At 36.2% G+C, this 13,211-nt stretch overlaps 1 protein-coding gene across 1 annotated transcript in view; it reads left to right on the plus strand.

Moving 5' to 3' along the window:
* The window catches only part of LPL (lipoprotein lipase), a 37,218-nt gene extending 24,640 nt beyond the window's left edge, over nucleotides 1–12,578 (plus strand). Inside the window, exons 5-10 of the mRNA XM_081944696.1 lie at nucleotides 1,260–1,493; nucleotides 3,384–3,626; nucleotides 4,762–4,882; nucleotides 6,630–6,809; nucleotides 7,830–7,934; nucleotides 10,718–12,578. Coding sequence (XP_081800822.1) covers nucleotides 1,260–1,493; nucleotides 3,384–3,626; nucleotides 4,762–4,882; nucleotides 6,630–6,809; nucleotides 7,830–7,934; nucleotide 10,718 — 884 coding nt within the window. The 3' untranslated portion in view covers nucleotides 10,719–12,578. The remainder of the gene's footprint in view (nucleotides 1–1,259; nucleotides 1,494–3,383; nucleotides 3,627–4,761; nucleotides 4,883–6,629; nucleotides 6,810–7,829; nucleotides 7,935–10,717) is intronic.
* The last annotated feature ends 633 nt before the right edge of the window (nucleotides 12,579–13,211 follow it).

The following is a 13,211-nucleotide window of genomic DNA, read 5'->3' on the forward strand; positions in this document are numbered from 1 at the left end:
CTTAGTGGCAGTCTTTGTCCTGGGAAGTCATTGGCTTCAGTAGGATTTATGAACTGAGGATTTCTGCTTTTATAAAAGCAACCCATGACCTGTAAAATAAGCTATTTGGATGGCAATCTTAAGCTCTTGGTTTAAATGGGTACTTATTTGAGGCCTTAATTATAACTTTGGAATTAACTGCCTTTGCAGACAATCATGCAATTCATTTATAAATGCTGGAAATTGAATTTTTTTAGAAGAGGTACTTGACATTTCAGAAATATTTAAAGCATTTATATAACATTTGCACAATCCTTTCATGGTTTTGTTCTGTATCAATGAAAAGTTTTTCATGCTTTTTTTTTCTTTAAACTTTATATTTGAATTTTTTGAAATAACATTGAAATGTTAAAGCATTCATAGTACAGCAAATAAATAAATAAACCATTACAGGAGGTCATCGACTTATAATCACAATTGAGCCCAACATTTCCATTGCTAAGCAAGACAGTTAAGCGAATTTCGTCCCATTTTACAATCCTTCTTGCCACAGTTGTTAAGTGAATCACTGCAGTTGTTAAGTTAGTTACATAGCTGTTAAGATAATCTGGATTCCCCATTGACTTTGCTTGTCAGAAGGTTTCAAAAGGTGATCATGTAACCTCAGGACACTGTAAGCACTATGAATACCTGCCAGTTGCCAAAAATCTAAAATTTGATCACGTGACTGTGGGGATGCTGCAACAGTTACAAGCATGAAAAATGGTCATAAGTCACTTTTTTCCAGTGCTGTTGGTAATTTTGAGTGGTCACAAAATAAATGTTGTGGGTCAAGGATTATATATATATATATATACAGCAGTTTGGTGTAGTGGCTAAAGCACCAGATTAGAAACTAGGTGATCAGGTGTTCTGGTCCCACCTTAAACATGAAAGCCAGCTGCGTGGCTTTAAGAACAGTCATACATTTTCAGCCCAACTTACCTCTCATGGTTGTTATGGGGAAAATAGAAGAGGAAGGAGTATTATACATGTTTATTGACTCAAGTTATTCATAAAAAGAATAAAGGCAAAATGTAGATAAAGTTCTCATTTGCCAGAGAGCATTGTAAAACCCAATAAACTGTAAAACCCAAAATAATATTGATAGGAAATTTGGCACCAATAATGAATAAAAATATGGGCCATGTCTGCAAATGTTACCATGATGCTACCAATGGCATCCAAAGGTCAGGGGACCAATAACATGCCTCTTTCTTTTACTCTATCGTCACATTAAGGTTTAGATCCTGCTGGGCCTCTCTTTGAATACGCTGAGGCATCTAGGCGCCTTTCTCCAGACGATGCTGTCTTTGTGGATGTCTTGCACACTTACATCAGAGGCTCCCCAGATCGCAGCATCGGTATACAGCAGCCGGTGGGCCACATTGATATCTATCCCAACGGAGGTAGCTTCCAGCCAGGTTGCAATTTAGCTGAAGCCCTGCGCCTGATTGCTGAGAAAGGCTTTCAAGGTAAGTTTTCAAAACTGAATGGCCCCATTCCAAAGAGATTGGCATCATGAAGATTCTGTGGCCGCTGCTATTCACAATTAATGTTAGTTCTGTTCGGAATTGTTCCCCTTTCTTAGAATCATTATAGAAACATCTAGGAAGGAAGGAGTTTGTCTTTATTTTTGTTTCTCATCTGGCTTGGAGTTTTGCTCACACTGAGTCAGAGGTGGTATTCAGCAGATTCTGACCAGTTCTGGAGAATTAGTAGCGGAAATTTTGAGTAGTTTGGAGAACCGGTAAATACCACCTCTGACTGGCCCCGCCCCCATGTATTCTTTGCCCCCGAGTCCCAGCTGAGCGGGAGGAAATGGAGATTTTACAGTTTTTACAGTATCCTTCCCCTGCCATGCCCACCAAGCTACGCCCACAGAACCAGTAGTAAAAACCTTTGAATCCCACCACTGCACCGCGTCCAAATTAAGCGGGCTGGGAATTACAGTTATAAATCATACTGATTATTAGTCGATCATCATATGACTGACCCAATTTTATGACATTTGTTGTCGTTAAGCAACCCATTGTCTGCAATAGGTGATTTTTTTTTCTTTTGCCAGAAACAGGAACTAAACACCAGTTTCCAGCAAAAAATGTCATAAATTACATTCATGTGACTATGGGATGCTGCATATAGCCATAAATAGCAACCATGGGCTGGTTGCTGAGCGCTGTGATCATGTGACTATGTGGGAGGAGGTTGAAAGGATATTCTTTTGGGGGGGGTGGATCTGTTATAACAGTCACTAAGTGACTGGTCATAATTTGAGGACTACCTGTGGTGATCTACGTCTTGACTAACTTCCCTTCTCAAGTTACAGAAGATAAAAAGTAAAATAGTGTTCCAGAGATATTCAAGAGGTCTTACGTATTAGTGTTCTGCTCACTTTTCATTGCATGCATGTGATACTTTGGCTATAGGGATAACTGATCCAGTGTAGCATTTAAAGGCAAAGCTATATGATTAGTTGTGCTTATCTATGCGTAGTCAGTTATAGATGCCCACTGTTATGCTCAGATATTCAGTCTAGACCAGGGATGGGGAACTATGGCTCTTTTATGATCTGTGAACATCAACTCACAGAATGGCTCAGGAATTCTGGGATTTGAATTCCATAGATCATACAAAAGCCATAGTTCCCCACCCCTGGTCTGGACTACAATGAAATACAATGAGCTATAGATCATTGTGGTTATTATCACCAGTATTGTATCATTCCTAATTGGAGGACACTATTGATAAGATTAGAGGGATGCGGTGTCTTAGTGACTAAGACGCTGAGCTTGTCAATCAGAAAAGTTGCCGGTTTGAATCCCTAGCGCTATGTAATGGAGTGAACTCCCGTTACTTGTCCCAGCTTCTGCCAACCTAGCAGTTCGAAAGCATGTAAAAATGCAAGTAGAAAAATAGGAACCACCTTTGGTGGGAAGGTAACAGCATTCCGTGCGCCTTCGGCATTTAATCATACTGACCACATGACCATGGAGACGTCTTCGAACAGTGCTAACTCTTCGGCTTTGAAATGGCGATGAGCACCGCCCCTAGAGTCGGGAACAACACATGTGGAAGGGCAACCTTTACGTTTATTGATATTGATAAGATTTAATGCAGGAAAGGAAAAATAGCAGCCAAGTAGGGTGAAATAGTTCTGAAGAAACAGTGAAGAAAAACAATGGCATTCAGTGTGACTAAAAATGAACATTTTCTGCACAATTGAAATATTTTTCCAAGGGTGAGAGAATTCTCACCAAATTTGTTACACTGGAGAACGTCTGGTGCCGATTTGCTTATTGTGATTGCTGAACAATAGAAATGCGTCTCTTTGCAGTACAGCTTGTGTCATTTTCCCCCCTAAGAATCTGATCAGCTGGTGAAATGCTCTCATGAACGCTCCATCCACCTCTTCATTGATTCCCTCTTGTATGAAGAAAAACCAATCATGGCGTACCGATGCAATTCAAAAGAAACATTTGAAAGAGGACTTTGCTTGAGCTGCCGAAAGAACCGTTGCAACAATTTAGGGTATGAAGTCAAAAGAGTGGGAAGCAAGAAGAGCAGCAAAATGTATCTAAAGACCCGTGCACATGCTCCTTATAAAGGTATTCATGATCTGCTGCAAACCTTTTATTTTTAGGTCATGAGTTTGCCACTGGTGGAATATAACATGTGAAAACAAACTAATTTCAGAACAAATTGAACAGAAAGGACTCTTTTGCAGACCTCATTGAAACAATAACATTCTTCTTGATTAAAGTCTGATTTCGTTATAAATTTAAGAACGGTAGATTTATTAGATTCAAATGAGGCATTTGTTTTAATTAATCCTACTATTGAAATTGAAAATTAAGCATATCAAATGTGATAGCGTTTGTATTTCTCAGGTGCATAGTAAGTTCTAATATCAATCCAGTGGCCTGACTTTTTGTAAGCGAATACAAATATTTTGAGGCAGGATCCCCCAAAGTAGCCAATATCAATTCCTAATGCTCAATGAGACCATCCATTATTGATATTAGGTTGTTGTTGTTATGTGTGAGTAATCTACAGTTAGATTCACAATCTAAGACTTGTAGAATTGAAGTCCTAACCAAGGACCTAAGAATTATTAGAGTAGAGTCTACAAATATATGTATTCTTATGGTTGTTGAACATCAGCCAGCTATTTAGACTAGATTTGGTATTTTTATCTATCTGAGTCCTTCCCAAGGACTGCAATAGGAAGATGTTATTTGATGCTGCTGTTATTTGTAGTGCTATTAATTAAAGTAGCAACAGTTCAATTATTTTCATATAATAAATGGCTTTTGGGTGTGTGTGTGTGTGTCAAGCATATACTTCAAAATCTCATAATAACAGACCCTTCATTCGGATTTATAACTGAATGCTTTTTACATTATAGAAGAATATAATTTATACTTAGATAATTTATAGTTATAATTAATCCGTTGTAGTAATAGGAAGAAACTCCTTTATCTCATATAACCAGACTTAGTATTGCAGTACAGAATTCCCAAATAATACTTTGATCTGATCTTCTGACTTTGTGGGAAATTAGATGGAGAATATCAGCATTTTATACCACCCTCTCCTGTTTTTTGGGGGGGAGGGCAACTTTTAAAAAACTTAAGAAATGTTGTCTATAAAATTAATTTCCATTCTTAAGCACGAAAGTATTATCTTTCAAACACAAAACAGCAGAATTTATTAATAATATTTCGCATCTTTTGCTTTCAGTCTTTCATTTCCAGGTCAAGATACATTTTTTTGGAAAATTGAACATTACCAAGAGAAATGAACCATTTCTTATTTCTTTTTATGGCACCAAGAAGGAAAGTGAGAACATACCGTTTGTAATGTGAGTATCAGCTAAAACAGCTGCCTACACATTTATCAATATACTGTTGCATTTTAAAACATCTTCCTATTGGCTGCAGAAGTTGCTTGCAGAGTCATTTGAGAATGGTTCCTGCATGGGCACATTGAAGGTTTTCACTGAAGGATGTGGCACATTTTGTTCCATTTAATTGTTCCTAATTGTTCCGTCTTTTAGTATCTCAGATAACTTTTTGTATTTTATACAAAAGTGCTGCATGAGAGAAGTGAGTGAGTGTCACTTTTGTCCTACCCACCGCCTTTCAAGGAAGTGTGCAAAAGAGATAATATTTAGGCTTTTGACACACCCCGTAAGCACAAGGAAGGAAAAGTTGATTGTGTCCAGTTGCTCTGTTTGGGAAATGTACATTTGTATATAGAAAGCTGTACAAATGGTGGCTACCCATGATGCATTTCTGCTTGGGTGAAATAAAATACATATCTGATGACCCTAGGATTAAACCTTTTGCATACAAAGGCAAGGAGCTAAGCGGCAGTAATGGTAGTTCTTTAAAAAAAAAAAGACTATGAAAGACCTAATAGTTTAATGATCATGTGCCACAAACCAGTCATTTGTTAAAAGCCAATCTGGTAAAATGCTTTCTGGTTGAAAATCTGCTATTTTCTAAGAAAGCCTATTGGCGCATTCTAGCTCCCTAATAAATGTTTGAAATTAAAAGTATATAAGGGATCGGTCTGTGTACATAACTGGCGTTTACCACTGATGTTGGATATAGTATGGGATCTAGCAGGAGTAATAAAGAATGGGATTACAGGTTGCATGTTTTAATCTGAATTATCTCAATTTGCAGCCACCCATAGTTCTGTTGCCAGCTACTATCTTGGGATCTAATGGGCATGTATTTATCTGTGAATGAAAGGGATCTGAAAAGAAGAGGCTTGTGAAATAGGCAGCTATATAAATCGGACAAATAAGTAAAACTGATGCTCCTTGAGATACCTCTCTTTGAACTTTATATGAATGCTTCCATGAAGATTGTAGCAACTTTCCCAACCCAGTGCCCTCCAAATATATTGAGAGTTCAGCTTTTCCATTTCCAGCAGTCTCTCGTGCTGGAGTGGTATCATATCTGGAGAATACTAAGTAAGGAAATGAACATTTATAATAGCAGGCCAACTTTGCTCGGGTTAACAGGTTATTCCAGCTTTTAACTGGCATGCCAAGGGCTACCACTCTTAAAAGGAGTGAGTATGCATCGAAAAGATTCAAAAATCGGGTCGAAAAAATATTTAAATTAATTATAATAACTCATGTCGTTATGCAAGGAACTTCTTGAGGTAGAAGGAGAACATGAAGTGATGAGGAAAAGAGACGTCTTGGAGGGCTTTTCAGCTGGTCAGGGAAGAAAGTTGGAAGGATGTGGTAGCTTCTAACCAGGATTAGAGAAACCAGGAGAGACAATGGTGGTGGAATGGAGGACAAGATGTGGGAGGTTGGGCTGGTATATCTGAAATTTAACAGGTAAGAACCAAGTAATGAAAGTTGTTGGAAATGGCATCAGGGTCATTACAAGGCCATCAGGATTCCCTGGATTTACGAGAAGGGCATCATTTTTCATGATACACTTTTGCTGCTTCTGATTAAAAGGTTTTGTTATATCCTATGAATGAAAACCTTTTTTCACGTTCTCTGATAAAGGAATAGGCTCCTGGGGTGAGGTGAAGACAAGCACGGACTGAACTTGTATGTGCTTTCTTTTTTAAAACAGGCCTGAGGTTTCCACTAACAAAACAAGTTCCTTCCTGGTGTGTACCGAAGTTGATATTGGAGAACTGCTTATAGTAAAACTTCAGTGGAAAAAAGAATCTTTTTTCAGTTTGAGATGGTGGGATACCCCTGAATTTAGCATACGAGTAGTCAGAATCAAGGCTGGAGAAACCCAGAAAAAGTAAGTTTACTTTCTTTTTCTTTTTTGTGGTCAATCATTTTGTCACCATCCAAGTTTACTGATTATCTGTTCTCTCTTGGGTTCAGTTTTGTTCTTCCAAGGCACTTACTTCATGGAGGAGAATGTTTTCCATTGTCTCCTCTCTCCATTAACAGCTTACTTATGCAAATGGGAGCAGATACAACAAGGAAGAGGACATGACTATTCCCTATTTCACAACCAGAATGCTCTAGTTTCAACTCACACAGCATCTTCGAATCACTATAAATAACACTAACCTTTAATGTATTGCTGATGATAATAATAATAATTCACTCTCCCTTTCAATACTATGAAGCAGCATGACAATTTTCCAATTCTCATCTGTATCTTAGAAGTTAATGATATGTTCTCTAGAGTACTAGATGCATAGTAAACAAGAAACAAAAGTGACATTGGAAATATCTTTTTGCACAGGATACCCTTATTAATGTCATGGTACAGAGATATTATGGTAACACAAATAACCTTGTAATTGCCTTGGTCTACATGGGAGGTTGGGAAATTTTCTTGAATAGTAAAATTGATCCAGAATTACAAAAACTGATGGAGAAGCTGTGGAGCAAATGCCTTGAAATACACCTAGTTTTTTCAGATATGTGGTACATTATACATTTTGTGGCATTTTTAAATATTTAATATATGGAATTAGATTGAGTTATTGATTCTGCACGTATTTATAGATCTTATTTGCTTGTAGGCTATGATTGATTTGATAGTAATGATTTCCTATTTGTAAATGACTCACCTACACAGTTCAGTTCTGATAGGCATATCTGATAAATACACATCTAACTGCAAATGAATATTATAAAAACATGTAGTAGATAATTGTTCTTTTAAAGTTTTGGACTAACCAATCAGTTAAACAATGCCTTGTCAGAACTTCTATTTTAGATTTAAGATATAGCTGAGGTAATGAAATAGGGCTTTTTAGATGATAAGTTTATAGCTACTTCAGCAGTTCTCTTTATTGTGCAGGGTGATGTTCTGCTCACAGAATGGATCCTCTTTTCTCCAAAAAGGGGGTGAAGCTGCAGAATTTATGAGATGCAATAAGAAAAAACATAATGACACAGATTCATGGTAAGAATTATTTCATTGTTCTCAAATAGTAAGAGGCAGGCTCTTTGGACAGAAAATTGTGTGACATACTTGCTGTTTCTGATCTCTTTCTGCTGTAGGTTGGGTTGCAGTGATAAAGGGAATTCTATATATAAACCATGTGAACATTAGAAACTTATAGTGGAAATTAACAATTTCCTCTAACATGTTTTGGACAGTTTTCTGTGTTCAGGATATTCTCTTAACTTTAGGTAGAGATAGAATAGAGTAGAGTAGAATAGAATAGAATTCTTTATTGTCCAAATGTGATTGGACACACAAGGAATTTGTCTTTGATACATATGCTCTCAGTGTACATAAAAGAAAAGATACATTCCTCAAGAATCATAAGGTACAACACTTGATAAGATATAAATAAGCAATCAAATCGTATTAGGAAATAATCAAATAAATCGTAAGGATACAAGCAACAAAGTTACAGTCATACAATCATAAGTGGGAGGAGATGGGTGATAGGAACGATGAGATGATTAATAGTAGTGCAGACTTAGTGAATGGTTTGACAGTGCTGAGGGAATTATTTGTTTAGCAGAGTGATGGCGTTTGGGAAAAAAACTGTTCTTGTGTCTAGTTGTTCTGGTGTGCCAATACTCTATAGTATTGTTTTGAGGGTAGGAGTTGAAGCAGTTTATATCCAGGATGTGAGGAGTCTGTAGATATTTTCACAGCCCTCTTTTTGACTCATGCAGTGTATAGGTCCTCAATGGAAGGCAGGTTGGTAATAATTGTTTTTTCTGCAGTTCTAATTATTCTCTGAAGTCTGTGTCTTGTCTTGTTGGGTTGCAGAATCAAACCAGACAGTTATAGAGGTGCAGATGACAGACTCTATTCAGATCCTATTCAAACTACAGTCTTCCACCTGAATTTGGGAAGAAAAAAATGGAGCTGATGAATGGTTCTGCTAGATGTATAACTTAGTTCTAAAACTAGGTAGTTATAAGTGTCTTGAACAGAATCCATTGTCAATCATAAAATGCAGAAGAAACAAGGCAGGCATTAATTTCAAGACTTTATATGGCTCTTAGCAAAGCCTGAATAATTTCCTAAGAAACAGAGAGGCAACTAAATTGGCATGTTGAAGCTAGCTCTGAACTTCAGCAGAATGACACTAAAGCTTCTGTCCTCAGGAAAGTATTGCTTGTCCTAGATTTTAGGGAGGTAACAAAGGACTTGGATGTTTTCTGCAAATTCCAAGAGAAATGGGAAAATAGATTTCACTAGAACTCTGTATCTTGCATTTAACCCACTGTTCAAGCCATAGAGTCTTCTTAGAAGATGATGTAGATGAAGCCCTTCTGCTTTTGAGAGCAGAATTCTGCACATGAGAGAGCTAGCCAAAAGTTTTTCTCATAATGCTAATACAGGGATGTGATAGATATATTTGTGGTTTAGAATAGATAGAAAGGGTAGGGCTTTAAGCACATTTACCCTGTGATTTTATACACACACACACACACACACACACACACACACACACACACACACACACATATACATTCTGTATTTTGTGTCTCCACGCTGTTCTGATAGCTTTGAGATTTGTAGGAATTTAGATAGTTTGCAATTTACTATTATATACTTTATTCATTAAACATGAAACTCAGCCAACTGAACATTCAAAAATGCATTACAAATACCAGTGACTGGTGCTAATGGTTGATACGGTTTGCTGCCAGTTTCCTAGGTATCAACCAAGTACCTTCTTAAAATATAAGATGTTCCGAGTAATACAGTTTTTTGCAGTTCCGCTGAATGTTATTGTAGGAAGCTTCAGTTTGTTGATGTATCTTGTAAAATTCTTGGACATGGTGCCAAATGCCCCGATGACAATGAGTATCACTGCTACATGCTTCATTCATAGCCGTGTAGTTTCGATGGCCAGGTCACGATATTTCATGATTTTTTTCTAGTTCTTTTTCTTCGACTCTGGCATCTCCAGGAACAGCAATATTGATAAACTGTACAATAATGATGATGATGATGATGATGATGATGATGATAAGTCATGTTATTAATATTTATCCCCACAAGTGCTTTATAGCTATCATATTTGGGTAGCAAAAATCCAAACGACCTCTAGATCACAGCAAAGTGTTGGAAGTTTTCTGCATCTTTGTGCTGCCATCTAGTGGCTCACCTGGGTAGTTGCATCTCACATCTGATAACCATATTTATTTGAGAATGCATACCGTATTTTGGAGTATAAATTCTGTTCTGCTAATTACTGTTTTTATATATTGTGCCTATACAGCCATTAGATTTGTGGAAAGGGGCTATAAAATCTTGGTAGAAAGCCTTTCTGTATTAGTATTCATTACACTTCTTATCTCAGAGCAGTTAAGAATTGATTTCACTGTTCCTATGTGCTTTGCTTTGCTTTACTTGTTGAACTCTCACAGGGTTTGCAGATGTAAAATGCATTAGAAATCTTTAATCTCACATCTTGCTCAAAGAAAGGTGGTTTGTGTTCCTTGGAATGGAACATATGGATGATCCATTAAATTGCATCCTATACACAGAAGCTTAGAGGTTTTTTTCCAGAAGAAAACTGGGAAATGTAGTTTAGTTAGGAAGTTGAATACTGATAGAATTACACTTCTTGACATCTGAGCAAATGGCTCAAATTAAAGACATTACCTGTTGCTACCTCATCAGATTACTGAAATAGATGTCAGAAGTCACCAACAGTTAATTTAGAAAATAGTGTTAACTGCTGAGATTTTAAAAATTATTTTTCTTTTTAGAGACCAGGCCAAGATAATGAATGAGTGAAGACATTCTACTTTGGGAAGGAAATTCCCCAGAGTACTGACCAAACAGGAATGATTGTACGGACATAATTATCTGTCTTCTATAAAACTGTCAGCTGACACTGCCCTAGGAATTATTTACCCAGACTGAAATCTTGATTTGGTTTCGCATGAATGTGACCAGCAATATACATTCAAATTCACATCCGACTGGAAACACCGAAGTGCAGATGGACAGTATCTTCATCCAGATCAACATCTGAATGCAAACTTGATTCCTTATTCAGTGAGCAGCATGCATGTAAAACCTACATCTACTGGGTAGATCTCCTTACCTGGATCAGCTCAGCATATACCAAAAACTACATAAACCAACTTTATTTTTATAATTAAGAAATCTCTCACAGATGGTGATTTTTGTATTATTCAGAACAAATGTCAATAATTATACCAACTCTCTTGTTTTAGAATGCACTTGTGTAAAAAAAAAACTATTTATTGAAGAATTGCTTATTTTTACATGCATTTGGGTGGTGTTTGGTTGTTTTTTTATTAAGTTCTGCAAGTGGGCATTTTGCTGTGCAATGTCCATTTAGCTGATATGTGCAGTTTTGGAGCTTTGGCTGGCTATAAATTACTTTTATAAGCAATTAAGAACAATATTTAGACTTTTTATTCAATAAATGCTTACAAGCCACAATATATATGAATAATGATGTTTTGTAGGTCTGAAAAATCTCAGAGAAAGCTGTTTCACAGTAGGTAAATAATTAAATTTAGCAAACACTTAGCAATCCATATTCTCCTTATATGACAATAAATGCACCACAGGAGAAAATACCCAAAGTTGTGTCTCATGCTTTTCCTTTAAAAAGGAATCTAATGCATTTATAGTAAACATACTTATCTTTATCAAATGACTATCCCTAAAAAAGGAGCAACAGTATCATAAACATTGTAGAATATTGCTTCTTACAACAATATTGTTACCAGACACAAAATTTCTGTATTGATTGTGGACAGTGATGACAACAAAACCTATGATTTTCACAAATCCATATCCCAAACAAATAATAATCCTCTTTTTTTTGACCCTGTTTCTAACTTGGAAAATAATATTTTTTTTCTTGAGGTAATGTTAGCATATGAAGATGTAGTATTACACTTTCACTTTTGGAGAATACATAAATATATATATTTTGTTGAATCAGGAAGTAAGGACACACAGAAAGAGGTATTTGATGCAGATATTTATTGGCATGTTCAAAATAATTTATCAATTTTATTTTTTAATCAAAATTGCAGACTTTCAAAATTAGAACCAATTATATTCACAGTGGTTTAGTAAATTGTACACTAAAAAGAAGATAATTTTTACTTCTGTGAAGATACATAAAAACATAGATGTGCCTGAGCTTAGATACTTCCACTTTAGCATCTGATTGTTCAATACTACAGGAAAAAAGTTAACAAATGTGTGGCAAAAATTAAAAACAATGCTTTTAAGATTTTTTTTTATTGAGAAGGTTACCCTGCACATCAGTCTTTCATTCAGGCAAGAAAAACAAGCGAACACTGAAGGATACCTTTAAAGATGTACATCATTTCTTCTGGATGAAGCCAATTTCTCAGGAATGAGATTTAAAAGACTATTTCTTAACAAGTTGAAGATTTTTAATGCAAAGTAAAAAAACAACGCCAACAGCACTTGATCACCAAAAGGAGTTTTATATATGAGAAGATATATCTTGACTTTAATTGTTTCTATTTATTATTTGTAAAATATATTTGTGTACATAATGTAAAAGTTAGTTTGTATATATTGCTGTAATAATTAAAGCTATATTCATTTATAGACTGGTTTCTCAAAACGAATGTTACATGAAAAAATATGCTGCAATGATCATTTGTTCTTTCAAGACATCTCTACATTTGCAAACATTAAAAAAACGAAGCCATTGTTAGTAAAATTTTGGAATGGTTTGCAGTATTTGCTGAACCAGAAGAGAGCATGTTGGTGGGCAGAAAAAAACAACAACCAATGGTTATTTGAAATTAGCATCTCCATAAATCCCAACTCTACAGACATATTGAGCTTTATCTTTTTGGCATCTGACAGTGCAACAAATGCAATAACTTTTTTTTGCCATGTTCCTTCTTATCTCATTCCCAGGTGAAAAATGAGACAGATTTGAGTCATCCTGGATATTAGAGAAATGTTTCCCTGTCAAACTGGCATCATCCAATTATAGCTGTAGGGAATGTCGAATAAGCTAGGATTGCTGTATAGAATTGCAGTATATTCTGTAGTGGGATGAATCTCAGAGATGCATACTGACCATTTGAAGCCCAGGTGGGCAGACTCCTCTGGTCCCCAGTCAGCCTTATTTGCTATTATGTTGCTGACATTTTGAAGAGCTGATCTCAGCAGTGTTGTAATAATGGTACTTTGAATTTGCAGAAAAGCAATCCAGCAACCTTTTAAAGT

Source organism: Natrix helvetica (genome assembly GCF_964273705.1).
Source record: "Natrix helvetica genome assembly, chromosome: 2".
Lineage (NCBI taxonomy): Eukaryota > Metazoa > Chordata > Lepidosauria > Squamata > Natricidae > Natrix > Natrix helvetica.